The 17,240-nt window shown below is 39.3% G+C and overlaps 2 protein-coding genes across 5 annotated transcripts; both read right to left on the bottom strand.

Moving 5' to 3' along the window:
* Positions 1-149: 149 nt before the first annotated feature.
* Positions 150-5,177, bottom strand: LOC116055209 (inositol 1,4,5-trisphosphate receptor interacting protein). Its single transcript, XM_031307029.2, has 2 exons — positions 5,001-5,177; positions 150-2,715 (listed from the first exon to the last, which is right to left on the bottom strand). Exon 2 carries the CDS (start codon positions 2,646-2,648, stop codon positions 1,050-1,052), a length of 1,599 nt encoding a protein of 532 aa, XP_031162889.1. The 5' UTR covers positions 2,649-2,715; positions 5,001-5,177; the 3' UTR covers positions 150-1,049.
* A 5,748-nt stretch (positions 5,178-10,925) lies between these two features.
* On the bottom strand, positions 10,926-16,144 carry fas (Fas cell surface death receptor). 4 transcript variants are annotated; one of them, XM_031307042.2, is made up of 9 exons: positions 15,956-16,144; positions 14,686-14,780; positions 13,769-13,903; positions 13,533-13,650; positions 13,325-13,392; positions 13,110-13,202; positions 12,853-12,899; positions 12,113-12,131; positions 10,926-11,361 (listed from the first exon to the last, which is right to left on the bottom strand). In XM_031307042.2, exons 1-9 carry the CDS (start codon positions 16,027-16,029, stop codon positions 11,072-11,074), a joined length of 939 nt encoding a protein of 312 aa, XP_031162902.1. In that variant the 5' UTR covers positions 16,030-16,144; the 3' UTR covers positions 10,926-11,071. The 4 variants fall into 4 exon arrangements, with proteins under 4 accessions (XP_031162902.1, XP_035848180.1, XP_031162909.1 ...); XM_035992287.1 differs by having other exon boundaries at positions 10,926-11,355; XM_031307049.2 differs by having other exon boundaries at positions 12,113-12,128.
* Positions 16,145-17,240: the final 1,096 nt, after the last annotated feature.

Here is a 17,240-nt window from a genome sequence, read left to right as displayed (position 1 = left end):
TCCGTCTAACCACACCCACACAGTCGTGGGAAAGGTCCAATCAGCCACATTAACTATAAACACCTGTGTGGGTGTTCAGGGCCTTTAAACCGTCCCATTTATTATTCATATCCATGTTTTTGGTCATGGTTATTTTGGAGTCATGTCTGTTTTTTCTAACTCTGATGTAATAGGAAAATATACGGTAAATTAAAACATTAAAGTGATACAATTCATGTTTTTATTAAACAATTAAGACTTATTTTGTTATTGAAGAAAAAAATATGAACTATAATAGGAATGAGGTACAGTGAGGTAAATATGACTCAAGGTGCTTAATGATGTGACACTTTTTCTAATAAAAATTGTACATAATTGTACAATGACTCTGGCCTGAATCAGATTTTTTGACTGTTATAATAAACATGTTTTCCCCCAGGCTACACAGGGTGGTCCCATTAATAAACGGGACAACCGGACAAGACAGTAGAAATGTAACAAAAGTTTGCTCTGTAATAAATAAAAAAAAAACATTGAACATTACAAAGTGTAATAGCTGCCATCAGATTTGCAACAGTATGAATGCAAACAAAAACACTGCTACACTGGTAATTTACTCTCCATTTAGACCAGCATAACATGAGAGGTATTTCTGTTTAAATGTTTGATTTAAAAAAGTGCTTTGCCTTTTATAGGTGTATGGTGAGATGCATTACTAATACTTGTTGCTGCTTCTTTTAAAAGGCAGCAAATAACTACTGAAAAACTCTCGTCCAGGTTACACCTATAAAACAAGCAAGAAACAGTCCTACAGACTGAATTAAAAAAAAAAAAGAAACCAGTTTAAATTCTGCTAATGTATTGTTCAGAGTCCCTTATTCACACTACCTTGTCAAGCGTAAAGTAAGCAACTGCAACAAGGGTTAGGTAACTAAAATAACGTAATGTGCACCTTTTATTTGTGTAGCTGGTGCAACTATTTTTAACCTTATTCTTAGTAACACAGTGATATTTAAAGATCTGCTAGTGCTTTAGTCATGATAAAATACCTGGCCAAAGCTCACAAACTTTCATCTAGTCTGGTGTAAACCTCCATTTGGTAAGTGCGGTGTGTACTCTTGTATGAGCACAGGTGCATTTCTCAACATCTCGTGGAAATGCCTGACTGTTGTTGCATAAAGTTCCCTCTGCAACACCAGAGACCGGAACAGATTGATGGGCTCTGCTTTGCGAATTATCTCAGGTACCTGGACTTCCTTTGGCACGTTACTGTTCCCAATCAGAACATGATGAAGTCTCTTCTCATGTAGGCTCCTCTGCAAGAAGCTGAGCACATCCCGAAGCCTGTGCTCCACACTCTTAATGCCCCACACAGAGGGCCTTTTACTCAGCAACAGATGCAACAGAGCAGTCTTTAAGTGGTAGTTAGTCAGGGCACTTTTTCCTGTGAGCCCTGTCTGCTTTCTGTGTAGGAAGGTAACTATCTGAAGGCAGTGTAAATGACAGGAATGTTGTGGTAGGCGTTTAGTGAAATGTTTCAGCAAATTCCTCTCATAGACAGCAAAAGAGAGGGGCCAGTATGGGTCAGGAAAGCTGTCACAATCTGATGGAAAGTGTGAGACGAAATAAGCATCTGTATCCTCCAACTGAACCACCGGTATGATGTTCATTACGATGACTTTCCCTGAACGGAATCGGATCTTCAGAGCACCGGCAGCATCCAGGTTGCGAAAAGTGACCTCAAAGTCGTATTTGTGAGAGATGCGTCCCCAAGCTTTGGTTACAGAGATCTGAAACCACTTCATGACTTGATCTTTGGCTAAGAAACGTGTGTTTCTAGAGCACAGCAATTCATCAGGACTATGGTCCACTTTGAGTGTGTCATCCTTGCCATGCAACAGACAAAGCATGTCCTCTCCCAGGTTAGCATTGCCACAGAGACAGCCCTCCTCGTTCTCACCAAACCTGGTCACCTTTATCTTGCCGCAGCCCTGCATGTCGGGAGGCATGTCACTGGAGGGGCTGCACCACAGGTGGAACTGAAAGGAGTATGGATCTGGAGGCGAGAAAGGCACTATAAGGTCGCACATCAGTGGCTTGCAAACCTTCCATGACTCAAACATGCTTCCAATCCCGACAAAGTCCCAGACCTCCATGTCTGCCTCCCTGTCACATACACTCCTGAGCGATTCAAGCAAGTCATCGGCAAAACCCTCAACAAACTCCCTCACCCTCCAGTTTTCATGGGCTGAAGTGTAGGTGCATTTGTCACAGAAGTTGGTCAGGATATCCTTATCCAGCACCATCGTCCTGGGGGTGATGGATCCACTCTCTAAAAACATGTCTTCATCCTCAACTGGCCGGATTTCTGTGTCAGCACCACACTGCACCCTGCACTTCTCGATAGCGAAGAATATGACGAAATACACTATGCTCCAAAAGTACCAACTATAACCTTCCTCCGAGCTAGGTTCTTCCTCCTTTGAGTCCAGATGTGAAAGCTCTTTCTCCAGCCTGGCCTGCTCCATTTCAAGCCTCTCCTCGTGCTCCCGCATGCGAGCTATGAGCTCCTGGTCCTGGAGTGTGGTGTTCTCTTGGGGAAAGAGCAAGGGGTGGTTTAATATGGCAGCGGCCATCACCATACACACTCGTGCAATGGCCCCCTGCATCTTCAGCTTGTTTCTGAAATACACATTTAAGTACGTCACAGACTTCCAGGCAGCTGCAGCTCAGATCCTGAAACAAAAACAGACAGTGGTTTTATTGAGAATCCAGGTGGATATAAAACAAAAAATTAGTGTTTCTGAATAAAATGTATGAAAATCATGGTATATATAAAAAGAATCCAGTAATTTTTTGTATACTCCACCCTAGGGGAAGCACAGATTGTACCGCTAAATATAGAGGCAGTGGGCTGAGTGACGCACTTGTTCAGTATCAGACTGTGCAACATGTGAGGAAGGAAGATTCAGCCGCTTGGTTGCCCTTCTCTGATAACCCTATTTAGTTACCAACATTGTGCCTGTTAGCATTTACATCCTGTTAACATTTTGTCCAAAAACAAAAACTGAATAACACCTCCCTTTCTGGAAAATGTCCAAATAAAGATTATATAAGATGAAATCCTGCTTCTAAGTGAAACAATGTGGGAAAAACTCACATTGACATTATTATCTTACTTTCCTGGACGTCATCAGATAACCCACAACTAATGCAATATACTGTACAAAAGAGGAAATTACATAAGTCTCTTGCTAATGTTCACACTTTTAGTTGAAGTTTAATTGCCCCCAGGGGATAAATAAAGTTATTTGAATAATTAAATTGAATTACTATCATTATGATCTTTAAAATAAAAGCATATAATATGCTCAAAATGGGACTTCCTTCGGCAAATAACTGAAACGAGAAACGGGAAGTACACATGAGATGTTCTGTCAGACTTGAGCTTTAAAATGTCAGCAGTAATGGCAGAGTATGTGTGGCAACAGAGCCAGGGGAAACTTCCCATGACTTACTCACTGTGATGTTTTCCAACACTTAGCCTACATGGCTCATTCCATTCAAACAAACAAACGAAATAAACAAAGCCTGAATCCTACTCACTTTTCCTCAAAAATGTTTTAGTTACAACATTAATTACTAAGACCACTATATAAAAATACTCTGGTAAAAGTAAAACTCCTTAAAGTACATAGCCTAAGCATTATCAGCAAAATTATGATAATATTGGATTGTCATGTTGTGCTTAATGTACTGGTCTCATTGTAAAGTTTCTTAAAGAGTACCCTGTAAAGCGCTATATAAATAAAATGTATTACTATTAGTGTTATTAGCATGGCTACTATGTTAATTATTGCTTAATCATTTTACACAGCTTATGCTTTATATTTTGTATCATTTTCATATGAACCATTTTAATCTGTAAAGTAACCAGTAGCTACAGCTGTCAAATAAATGTAGTGGAGTAAAAAGCATACATTTTCTTCTCTTATGTTGGAGTAAGGAGTAGCCTACAATATTTTATGAATGGAAGTAGTCAAAAAGTCAGTTGTGTATGATGCCCATTTACTCAAGTACTGTAGGCTACTTAAGTACAATTTTAAGTAGGCCTATTTGTACCTTACTTGAATACATTGCTTTTAAAGCTTTAGTTAGCCTAGGCTACTGGTTACTTTGCAGGTTCAGATTATTAACACAAAGTATAATCAACTATCAAATGATGATTTATCATTAACTATAAGCTACCCAGCAGTATATTAGGTAGGCTAATTCATATCAGCTCCACCCTTACCTGCTACAACATAAAAGTGATGTAGGCCTAGGCCTATACATCAATGCATCAATTATAATCCATAATGTAATATTCTAAAATTGATCATTCTGCCCGAGTAGGCTACTTTTGAAACGTTAGGTTTATTTTGATCCTAAGACTTTTGTACAAATTTTAAAAGGACTTCTAGCCTTTTTCACAGTAGATTTCTACTCTGAGGTAGGCTATTGCTAATTGTACTTGAATTACAGATCTGAGTAGGCCTACTTCGTTCACCACTGAAGTACAAGTGCCTACTTTAAAAATGTTACTCAATCAGCCCGTAAATTGGGGCATATAGTTATTATAAGTAGCCTACATGAGTAGGCCTACATGTTAAACACACATACTTGTAAAGTGATGTCGTTTACTACACACATTGCCAACGGTTACCTCCTCGGTTGTCTTAGCAACAAAATAGTAACCCGCGGCGCTCACTCATCACGGAAATGTCGCAGCAGAAAAACTTATTCCAGATACATGAGTCACTCACCAGCTTACAAACTGTGCTCTATATGATGCTGTCTAAAGCGTTGTAGCAAACAACAACAGCTAAAACGTTTACTTTCCAGAACATTTTGCAACAAGCATCATTTGGGCAACATAATTGCACGTTTAGCGGCTTGGACATCGCTCTTGGTCAATTTACAAGTCTAGAGAAGTAGATTTAGAAATCATTCGGTGTAAAAAATAAAGTTGATAAACCTACCTTTATGCTGTTCTCTGGCTAGGTTCATGATGATGAACAGTGGTGGGCTCTCCAATGAACTCAGCCTCATCAAACTCATGTGAACAACGAGGGATCACCGTTTTTTCACAGCTCTTTTCTTACACATTTCCTGACTGTGCGGCCCACCCATAAAGACAGACACCGCCCAGCTACCCCTCTTCTTGAGCTGTAGAGCTCCGGTTTCGTGATGAATTTAAAATATCATAAATGGTGTGCACAGTCAAGCTGTTGTCACTTGATGTAATCCAGTTTAAAAACTTTAATCTGTCTGAATGAATTTACTATTTGCAGAAGTCAACCTACAACTGTGTATTGCGCCTATACTGTCACTGTGCACTATGTATCCATTTCAATATAAAACATAGGGGCCTACATCTTATATTAACGTGATATTGTAGGAAGTAGGCTATTGTGGGAGGAAGTGCTCAACAAATAAGAAACCTTCAGGGAACTTTCCCTAAAGGATCATAGAGGGTTCTCTGAAGGTTATATTAAAAAGCTTTTGCAAACATTGAATGACTAGATCATCAGTAGTTGTGAAACCCCTAAGACTTTAACTTAATCATAAGTGGATGGTGTGCATAAAAGCATTTGTTGATTTTGCTAATTTTCACTTTTAAGTCATAAGATGTTGCAAAATGTAAACCAAACAAAAAACTTTCTTAAATTTCACTACTGAAAATGAACAAGTTGGGCCTTGACGTGGGTCAAATGTTACATGAAATATCTCAGCTAATCTTGAAAATGGCATACAAATTAACAACACACTGTTACACTACTAGGCTCTATGGTAACAAGAAATATTTTGCATCCACAAGGTGGCACTTCATGCTTGAGCAAATCAGGACACAAAAAGGACCCACAGATAAAGCCACACTAGCCTACTGCTTATGATTTCTGGTAATGTTCATGTCCATCCTGGCCCCTCTTCTGGTGTTGCTTTCCCTGCAGATCGTGTGGCCTCAAATAACATATGTTTTGTTGATTTTTGTAACCGCAAAAACCTTGGGTTTTCGCATGTAAACGCAAGAAGCATACCTAAACTGGGCCAGCTTAAAGTGTGGGTTGAGAGTTCTAACCCAGAAGTTTTAGTGATCACTGAGACATGGCTGCGTAACTCTATTCCCTACCCTGAGCTGAATTTATCTGGTTACAACCTGTTTTGGCAGTATAGTTCATCTAAGGGTGGGGGGGGGGGGGGGCAATTTTCAGAAAAAGAACATCTTTAGTGTAGTATAGCCCTAGCGAAGTCTATACCCAAACAGTATGATCTTCTTGTTCTTAATATCAAACTATCCAACAGCTTTTCTTTATCAGTGGCTGACTGCTATCGCCCTCCATCTGCACCAGCATGTACCCTAGAGGCCTTAAGCAGTGCTCTTGCGCCTTTCACCAGGTCCGAGCTGATCCTACTCGGCGACCTAAACTGGGACATGCTTAATCCCCCTGAGAAAGTTGTACAACATTTGACTGCCTAAACCTTCACCAAATCATAAACCTTCCAACTAGATACAATCCCAAAAGCTGTGGCAAGGCCACATTGATACATGTTGTGTTTACAAATGCCCCACTCATGTACCTATCGGGTGTATTTTGCAATGACCTCAGCGACCACTGTTTTATTGCCTGTGTTACACCTTTCTGTCAAACAGCCTGTCATAATCACCACTAAATGTATTTTGAAACATTTTGATGTTAAAGCTTTCTTACGTGATCTGGCCAATGTAAGCTGGTATAGAGTCAGCCTGATTCCCACTGTGAATGATGCATGGTTGTTGTTTAGAGATCTTCTTACTGCTGTGATCAACAAACATGCCCCAAACAAAAAGATACGCATAAAAAAAAAAAAAAAATCACAACAGCCCATAGATTAATCGTGATCTAGCTGTTCTGCTTCAGCTAAAAAAAAAAAAAAAATACAGCCTGGCGCAAAGCACGCAAGTCACATTCTGCCAATGACAACCTTTTATTTCGCCAGATGAAGAACAAGCCCACACAAACAGTGAGGCAGGCCAAAGGCGGCTACTTCAAAGAACAGTTCTCACTTTGTGGTGCCAATCCTAAAGCATTTTGGAACACAGTAAAAAAAAAACTTGAAAACAAACCCCGGTCCGTACCCCTGTCTCTAAGAGTGGATGATATAGTTGTTACTAATAAAAACTCTATGGCTGAAGCATTCAATCGTCACTTCATAAACAATTATAGGTCCATTTCCAACTTACCTTGTGTGTCTAAGATTCTGGAAAAACTTGTCAACAAACAACTAACCAATCACCTTAATGTGAACGGTATCATCTCTGGGGCACAGTCTGGCTTTCGATCTGGGTATGGTTGTGTTACAGCTACCACAAAAGTACTCTATGACATTACATCCGCATTAGATACCAAACAACACTGCGCTGCTATATTCATTGACCTTGCCAAAGCTTTTGACTCCGTGGACCACAATACACTCATTCACAGACTTAGCAGCATTGGTGTCACTGATCACTCACTGGTTTGGTTCTCCAATTATCTCTGTCACTGGGTGCAATGTGTATGATTTGAAAACCTTTTCTCCATTCTCTCCCGGTCACCAGGGGTGTCCCCCAAGGCTCCATATGTGGCCCCATTAATATACATTAATAACATTCCTCAGGCAGCTGGCAATTCACACACTTATATGCTGATGATACAATTCTTTATGCCACTGGTCCTTCCCCTGATACTGTTCAAGCTACCCTGCAAGATAGCTTCTTCCAACTACAGCAGTCTTTTACCCAACTCAAACTCACTCTCAATACCTCCAAAACTAGTCATGTGGTTTTACCGTAAGGGTACTACGCCTTCTCCCACCCTTAACATCACCACCTGCAAGGGGGCTATCCTTGAACAAGTCACTGCATATAAATACTTGGGCATCTGGTTGGAAACGTCACTTTCTTTCTCCATCCACATATCACAGCTGCAATCTAAGGTCAAGGCCAAGCTCAGTTTCCTTTACAGAAACCGCTCCACCTTCACCACTTCTGCCAAACTCACTCTCATTCAAATGACCATTCTACCCATGTTAGATTATGGTGACACTATATACAGGGTTGCTTGCAAGACCACTCTATCAAAACTCGACACTCTTTACCATTCCGCTATCAGGTTTGCCACAAATGCCCCCTTCAATACACACCACTGCACACTATATTCATCTGTCAACTGGCCCTCCCTTCACATCCGCTGTAAGAGTCACTGGTTCACTTTAATTTACAAGACCCTTCTTGGCCGATCAACTCCTTACTTAGGTCACCTGTTGCAGCCAAAGTCTGTCACATACAACACCCGGTCCTCACTTCATCTTCAGCTAAGCATTCCCAAAACCAACTCTGCCTTTGGTCTCGCATCTTTTGAATCTGCTGCCGCTCGCGACTGGAACGCTCTGCAAAAGATTCTCAAACTGGACAAACTAATTTCCATTTCCTCCTTCAAAACCATCATATCGTCCTTGTTCACGGACATATGCAGTTGCTTCTCTACATAATAATTTTTCCAGCTAAATATTTGAATGGTTTCTCCCTCTCTTACTCACCCATGTACCTGTGCACTTATCTCATTATAAGGGTTTATTGTTTTCCGTTTAGTATTTCAAATAGTATTTTATGTAATTTCTAAACTGTATGTATTTCTAATGTATTTATTATCTAGCCCTCCTTCCCTCTCCCTAAGTGACTATGCCACTTGTCAGGCCGCCATTGTAAATAAGAACCTGTTCTTAATGACTTGCCTGTAAAAATAACAGTGAAAAAAAGAAAAGAAAAAGAAAATACTCTGTCTACAACAACAATCAAAATGTTGGCCTTTAGAATCAAAAATCCACTGGCTTACAGACATAAAACATCTTAAAAAAGTCATTTATTGGCACACATGACAGGACATGTTTTATTTGTCAGTGTCTTGTTAAACATACATGGGCAATGGCTTGCAGGTGCTTGCGCAAAATTCTCCACATCCATGTGTGTCATTTTCCCCCTTTCTGTTGTATACTGGCACTGGAGGCCTGTGTTTTCTTCTCCACTGGTACCTGACATGCTGACTGTTAAGGACGTACTAGCCTGCCTCCTCCTGTTCGACATGCAGTACTTTTTGTGGCATCTGCTACATCACAAGGTGTTCTGGCTCTACCATTTCTTCCACAAGGAGCACCACCTCTACACGGCCACCTTCTCCATGACAACAGAAAACACAGAGGTCTGGGAGATGCTGAGCCTCACCTTCTTTGCAATTCTGAACCCTGCCCTCCTGGACTGCCATCTTTAAAATCAAACCGGTTACTTCTGCACGGCAATAAAAAAAAAATACTAAAAACAAAACTCTCCTCCAGCCGGCCACACCCATGATTCTCTTTCTTTGTCCTCCTTTCTGTCTGCACCTGTTTTGCATCCACCTTTAACAAGCACATCATTCAATCCTGTGGCCAATCATGCGCTGTGGAGAGGGCGTGGTCCAGGCAATCACAGCTGCTTCTCATAATCTTGATTCCCAGTCCAACAAACAAATAGGAAAACACAACAAATCCACAAAACCATGCAAATAACTGCTAAAACATGGAACACATGGCCAGGTTGGATCAGTGGATAGAGCAGGTGCACATATATGTAGAGGTTTATGCCTCAACACAGAGGTCCAGGGTTTGACTCCGACCTGTGATGATTTCCTGCATGTCTTCCCCCTCTCTCTCTCCCCTTTCTCACCTGTCCTGTCCATTAAAGGCAGAAATGCCCCAAAAAAATCTTAAAAAAACATGCAACACATCTACTATACCAAATGCAAAATACACACACTGCTAAAACTCAAACTGGGCAATTAACCAAAACATGCAACTTTGGGATCAAAATGAAAAGCTACCTTAAGTCACACTCTGACACACGCTCACAATTAATTGATTAATTAAAAACAATCGGCAGATTAATTGGCAACAACGAAGACTATCGTTTGCTGCAACCATACTTCATCAAAATCACTTCTTAGTAAAGGCTAACACTTTAAATTACAGCTAGGAAGTAATGTTACTGTACATGCAGGGTGCCAATTAGAGCTGAAATAATTAGTTGACAGAATTGTAATTGTCAGTAATTTTACTTAAATATTTCAGTTATTTTGCAAAGCAATGACTGTAATTTACTGAGTTTAGCTCTTCAAATGTATAGATTTGTTGACTTTCTAATTTTAAATTGCAATGGGCTTTTTTGTCAGTTGTTTGATACTTTATGTATCTAATAATTAATTGAGATAACAATCAACAAATTAAATCAGTAATGAAAATAATTGTTAAGTTATACAGCCCCACTGCCACTAAAAAGCTTACAGAACAAAAATGTAGATACAAGGGTGAATGATTAGGATGTAGGTCTATTTGTATTTTTTCAATTACTGGATACTATACGATAATATTTTAACTAATACAACAATTATGGGGTGCAGTAATGTTACTTTGTTAGGAACCAAAATGCATGTGACACTTTATTCTAATAATACATTTATTGCACAATATACAAGCTGTGGCTCAAATGGCATATGGCACATATCCTTCTTCCTGCCTTTGACCAAGATCATTAATTCAACACAGGGAGGGAGGCATAATTCAGTACATGTATTGTAATCTTTATGAACACTTCCACACCCAAAACTGGAAGTAAATAGTTGAAGAAAACCTCCAATCCAGAATTTAAGCAGATAACAGGGATTCCTCTCTATAACTATATATTTAAAAGGTCCAATGTGTGGGAATTTCTCACATCTAGCGATGAGATCATATGTATGTATGTGTATGTATGTATGTATGTCCCTTACCGGCTAACGTATTTCAAGATGGCGCATGAATATGGAACATCTACCCCAGTTCATGCAAATGCAAACGTAAAATTTCAAGCCAAAAGGAATACTTGGAATTGATGGTGGAGGTAAATATTCATGAAAAAGGACAAGTTTGTGAATGGGCAACACATATTTTGAAAATGAACAACACCTTTAAATCCGTATTTACATTTCAATTCTATCATGTAAACATCTCAACTGGTAGTTCATACAGCATTTGGTCTAGACAATATATCCATCACCTTCTCTGCTTTGTCCCTTTTACCACTCCTTTGTAGTATTTGGACCAAGTTTCTTGAAGCCTCCCTGCCATTCTTCTCCACCCAGATCTTTAGTAGTTCAAGTGTCGCCTCCTCAATACTATGAGGGTGGTTAATTTTACAAGCCTCAATAGCAGTGTTTGGTATAGAGCTGCGGATCGCTACAACCTCCAAATCCCTCCATCCAATCACTTCTGCAATGTCAGGCAGGTGAGGCTGGAGATCCACAACTGGAGCTTATGTGAACGACAGGAAAAGTGGTGATTAATGCAACAAAGCACAAAACACATATCATCACAACTTTATTGATTCTAGTGAATGAAAAAAAAGACACAGGCAGATTCAAAAGAGCTGTGTCATTAAAAAGTGTCACAATTACAACACCAATCTGGCCTGACTCCAGACAAATCACTGCTCACATCTGAGATCTGATGTTGTGCTAATTCACAGCAGTTAAAAGAACAACCGAGCCAATCAGAGCTTTGTAGGCAGGTTTGTTCCATAGCAACAAAAAAAACTACATCCATGAAAAAAGGCCAGAAAAAATTACATTAATGGTAAAAAAAAGTGTAGATGACATTTGTTGTAATTCGACTTACAGATCATTAACAACTGGGCAGAAATCAGCATCTCTCTCAAATTGTCATGACCATTGTTAAGTTAACTGCTTCCTGCCACTGCAGCTAACATGTCAACCAAAAATGATGTTGGCACCCACAACTGATTGGTTAGAAAAAAACTCAATAAAATAGAACCCTCCCAAATATATAAAGCTTTATTGCAGACACCGGTCCATATAACACATAATACAATATACATAGTATAAAAAAACAGAACAGAACATGACGCAATACAAGACTGAATAATGACGTAAAATGAAATGTAAATTCAGTCTGGTTATCAATCAATCCGCTATTTCATCTAAATAGCTCAAAATATAGTGAAATAGCAACTAAAGCTCTAATATTGCAAAACAGCTTTTCTTACCTCTAAGAAACTGACTCTGCTGCCGAGAAACAGAAGTAGAATGAATGTTAATAAACAAATTACAACGCCACAGTGATAAAATAACAAATTGCTTACACAAGCTTTACAAATATGTCACACAACAATAGTACTGATACAGCAAGCACACTTACAGCAAGCACACTTACATGGACACTAGGGCTGCACAATGAATCGGAATTTTATCCAAATCACAATATGAACTAGTGCAATATCCAAATCGCAGGGGGGCGCAATATTTGTTCAAGGCAAAATATGTGTCAAACCATTCTAAAATAAAGTATTGTGGTGCTGAAGACAAATTGTATCCTACAGACTAAAGAAAAAATCTTTGTTTGGTACAGATCCCAAAAAATTCAATCTTTTTTTTTTTATATTTTTCAATAAAAATGAGAATACTGATACAAAAATGATCATTCCCTCCAATATCGTGAATCATATCGCAATCGCAATATCAGTCAAAATAATCGCAATTAGATATTTTCCTCATATCGTGCAGCCCTAATGGACACCAAAAGTTTCAGACAACCCACCTGCACCTCCTATAGAAAGAGGCAGCTATGCCGATAGAGGAGAGACAGAAAAGCGTTCATCATTCATGCACATGTGCAAGTGTGACAAAAGAGGTGAGATAAAACCGGACAAAGGCCAAACATCTTAAAGCAGGTCAGAGAGTTATAAATGGACTAAAAGAGATCACATTGGACTGGTGAATAACTCACCTCAGCTGCATTAAAATCTGTCAGTTCGACTTGGTGTTGTCTCTTTCCTTATGTTGACAATTGATACAAAAAAAGACACAAACTGATTATTAAGAAGATACAAAAACAGCAATAAATCTGAATATTTCTTGAATTGAATGTGAACTGAACCTCTGGTATTATTACTGTATTTTGCTATTTTACTGAGGGTAACATTATGTTTTAGTGCCCTCTGCTAGTCCCATTAAATATAGTTGCATAGTAGTAGAAATACTCACGGTTGCGTCTCCTCTTCAAAAGGAGTCCAATAGCAAGTCCAATGACAACCACTATGACAATTATGCCGACTATTATCGCTACTTTATTATCCCCTGAAACACAAAGACACATTATATTTTTATCACAAACAAAATTACGCCATTTCTGTTTATAAATTACATGGCAATATACTAATTGAAGCCACCATGATACAATAATGCTAACTAAACCATACCTTCAGTTTTGTCATTGCAGACTCTGTCACTGTTGGCTGTACAGTCTACTTTGATACCCTTAGCACATCTTGAACCAAAAGTAAAGCAAGTGTGAGTGACAGTATTTAACATATTAATTATTTTTTTAATTCTGTTTGCAGTCAATAAGGCCAAGTTTTAAGAAGCTTTACATACATTTTCTAGTTTACATATAGGAACAGAACTTACACTTTACAAGGGTTGCAGATTTTACAGGGTTTTATGTCGCTGCTGCAATAGTGATTATGTTTACATCGACACCTAGTGTCCCTGGCAGGGGTACAAGGTTCTTCCACCTCTAGATTGGCTAAAAGGACAGTAAAACCACACAACAAACATTAGAGGGGCTGACAGACCTTCACCTTTCTTAGATCTGTATGTTTTCTTAAAAAAAAAAAAAACAACAACAGTGATGTCTATTATACCATTGGGTTGTAAGCAGGATGTGCAGGGCTCACAGGACTTCTGGTTATTAGGGTAAATGCTGTATGTCTCCTTAGGACAGGTCTCGCATGTTCCAAATTGTAGATTCGTAGTGCAGTGCTCTTTCAGGTGCAGACCTACAGTATGGAGACACATGAGCCAGAGGCAGAAGGAAATGTTTTACTCAGTTTGGTCCATCCTATAATTTACACACCCACACAGGCACCCACATGCAAACATTTCTAAAAGTTAGTATTGTACCACCTTTTCTGGCAAAACGCACACACTAACAGTTTGAAATGGCCATATTTATCAATATCTTAACATATCATGTTATCGTTCTGACAAGCCTGTGTCCAACAACACAAAAGTTGTCACTACTCACCACAAACACATAGGCTATTTGTGTTTATGTTATATGTGTGTTTTTTATTTATATGAAAGCAGACTTGTGTACAAATATAGTTAGTGTAACACTGAACATGCAAAAGACACAAGTCTTCAAGTTTTCCATTCATAATAGTTTTTTTTTTAAGATTGAGCACATTAGTGTTCAACTGGTTCTTAGAAATGTCATATATGCTTGATTGTGTGTGTGTGTGTGTGTGTGTGTGTGTGTGTGTGTGTGTGTGTGTCTGTCATTTGAACACAAGACATAAGATTGTTTTGAAAGCAGAGTTTCATTTTGCAGGGGATTTATTGATTTTTGCCTTTTTGCGTGAGTTTTTGAATGTGTAGTGAGTTCTGGAAATATGCTTTCAGAAAACGTGTGTACAAAACTGTAAAAGGCAGCTAAACTTGTAAACTGATTTTCATATTGCCATTAAGTTCACATGTAACCACCATGGACAGTATAAACAGGTAACCACTGACCGACACTAACCAGAAGTCCAAATAATAAGAAGACACTAAGTCTTACCAGCACCACACAGACAACAGTTCCTCCCCTCATGTTCGTATGTGCCATCGACACAAGGCTGGCTTCTATTTTGCCCTTCATTGGAAGAAGAGGTACTGAGACGGCAGAAAACGAAAATGAAAGTAAGTTGTACAACCACATTATTTGAAATAAATGATAACCTGATTACTACATTTAAAAAAATCACCCTAGCTCGTCGACGCTTTGCTAACGGTTAGATTTTAGGCTACTTATCTAGAATTTTGAACTCGGGTGTTGTGGCGAATTCTGTTAACGTTACCCATCCGGTGCTACTGATCGATTTGTTTCCCCCTACTGTCAGCCCAAAACCTCTCAATTCCATAGACTGCATATAAGAATGGACCAACAGATCCCGTTGCTCTGGACGGAGACCTCTTATATACTGTCTATGTGTCTATGACGGACCAGTGAAGGCCATTAGAAGCACTTTTCCGGTGAGCGCTGAGCGTTACTGCGCAGCCTCCAACTGAGAGAGACGACGTAAATGTGCCGTGAGCAACCTGTCTGAAAGTTGTAAGTCTTCTGGTAGCTGTGCCAAGAGAAATCGCAATCATTCCCAATCATGCAGAGACGGAGAGCGTAGGTATATGTAAGGAGATGACATAGGCACAGGCTAATTATTGCTAACTAAAATGCTAGTTAACATTAGTAATTACACTTAAACAGCTAATGTGAGACGAAACTGCCTGCGCGCTTCTCCTGTACTATACGGTAATTCCTCTACTATGCGACAGTAAGTCGCGTGGTTATGACACAATCGTTAGCCTATTTTTACAAAAACGTCTGCTACGGAGCCATAACGTGAGGTACAAGGTAGTGGAGCCTTTTATACATTGTCGTGTTTCTTTAGAAATAAACAATGGACAAATAGAGTCTTTAAACGCTTCAGATGTAAAGTTATTCGCTGTCAAACTGGCGCCAAAATGAATGGCAGTCAATGGAATGCTAACGGGGGGTGATCGCTTTGTAGCATCAAAATGGCGCCATAGGAGGTTCGCGGTACGAGGAGAGGTTTACCCCCTTGCTCAATTCCTGTCGTCTAATGTGATACTTAATCACAACCCAAACTTACCCTTCACCTTAACATTACTCTCAAATTAGCTAGCTATACATTTAGCGTTAACCTAAATTTAACGGTTGACCCAGACCACGGAAACAGGGTACAGACTTCGACATAACACCATCACGCAGCCGAGCTAGCTCACAGACTTCACATCCGTGTGATCTACCGGTATGTAACTTTACTTACGCCGACACAAGGAGGGAGAGCAAAGCCAAGATGATAAACCACACAGGAAACTTGCTTGACTCGGCGGAAATCATCCTGATATAGCTAGTTTAACGTCAACCTATTTAAGAAATGAACGAACTGGTAAAGTTAAAGTTAGTTTACTGTAACCGCCCTACTGCGGAGGCGGGGATTCACGGGGATTTCTTGCTTTCAGTTTCTGTCCCCAAGTACCGTAAAGTATGTCTAGCCTACAATATAGCCTGGACATAAAACAAACATCCATATATTTTTGTAGGCTACTGTATGTTTCCAACTGTATGTAACTTAAGTAGGAAGACACACATTAACCAACTCTGTCAGCTGTGGTTAAGCAGGGCCATAGCCAGGATTTTAAATACTGAGATATGGTCTCTGGTTAAAAAGACTCACACTCTCTCCATCTCTCTATAGAAGAATTCATTGTACAGTAAATGGAAAGCCAGTAACAACTATGGGTTGGAGATGCCTCCCTTATGCATGCTAAATTCAAATTGTTCCACTAGGAGGTGTTATTGCTCTTTGTTCATTATATGGTGGCTTAAGGGGTTTGCTTCTAATGTCTTGTGGCATAGTCACATATATTCAAACAAAGTATTGTTTAAAACATTCAATACAGACAGTTGATTGTTTTACTTTAAAAATGAACATATATGGCAGGTAAATGCAGTATACTGTAAGAGAATAGGTCAAATTGATTGAGAATTGAATTGCATCTGATTATTGCAATCCACAGCACAAAGTACACACCAAGAAAACTACCCAACAATGATTTAGCTTACCTTACTGAATTATGTTTGTTAAGCATTCCTATAAAACCATGGACATAATTTAATTGTGTTAACAGTACCCATGCCTTTGGGTTCCAGACAGATGAAAGGTGATTTGTGAATGTAAAATGAAGTTTAAAACATGCCATTTTCGACCAGTTACTAACTCATAACTGTCTTTTTCTGTTTCTGCACAGGAAATCAGCAAAATAAACATAACAAGAAGGTGATGCAGGTAAGCAAAGCACTGCACAGCTGGATACCTGCCACCCTGATTAAGTTTTGTATGAAAGTACACTTCCATAATACTAAACAAATCAATATAATCCTAAACTCTGTCTTTGATTCATGAAGTTATTGTGGAGTGAATTAATGAAGCTCTTAATGTGCTAGACAAGCCATTTCTGTAGCAGGAAATCCTTTCTGTCTGTGCAACTAAGAAATTAATGCCTCAACCCCACCCCATACCCTCCCACGCCATATTTGTTTGATCTCTG

The sequence above is a fragment of the Sander lucioperca genome, chromosome 15 (genome assembly GCF_008315115.2).
Source record: "Sander lucioperca isolate FBNREF2018 chromosome 15, SLUC_FBN_1.2, whole genome shotgun sequence".
NCBI classification, from domain to species: Eukaryota; Metazoa; Chordata; class Actinopteri; order Perciformes; family Percidae; genus Sander; species Sander lucioperca.
This window is presented reverse-complemented; position numbering and strand designations above follow the sequence as displayed.

Excerpts from the sequence above, each read along its gene's own strand:
- LOC116055209 (XM_031307029.2), bottom strand. The coding sequence starts at position 2,648 with ATGCAGGGGGCCATTGCACGAGTGTGTATGGTGATGGCCGCTGCCATA.
- fas (XM_031307042.2), bottom strand. The coding sequence starts at position 16,029 with ATGATTTCCGCCGAGTCAAGCAAGTTTCCTGTGTGGTTTATCATCTTG. Across the intron at positions 13,651-13,768 it reads ATCCTGCTTACAACCCAATG|CCAATCTAGAGGTGGAAGAA; the intron begins GTATAATAGACA and ends CTGTCCTTTTAG. Across the intron at positions 13,393-13,532 it reads ATCTGCAACCCTTGTAAAGT|ATGTGCTAAGGGTATCAAAG; the intron begins GTAAGTTCTGTT and ends TTTTGGTTCAAG.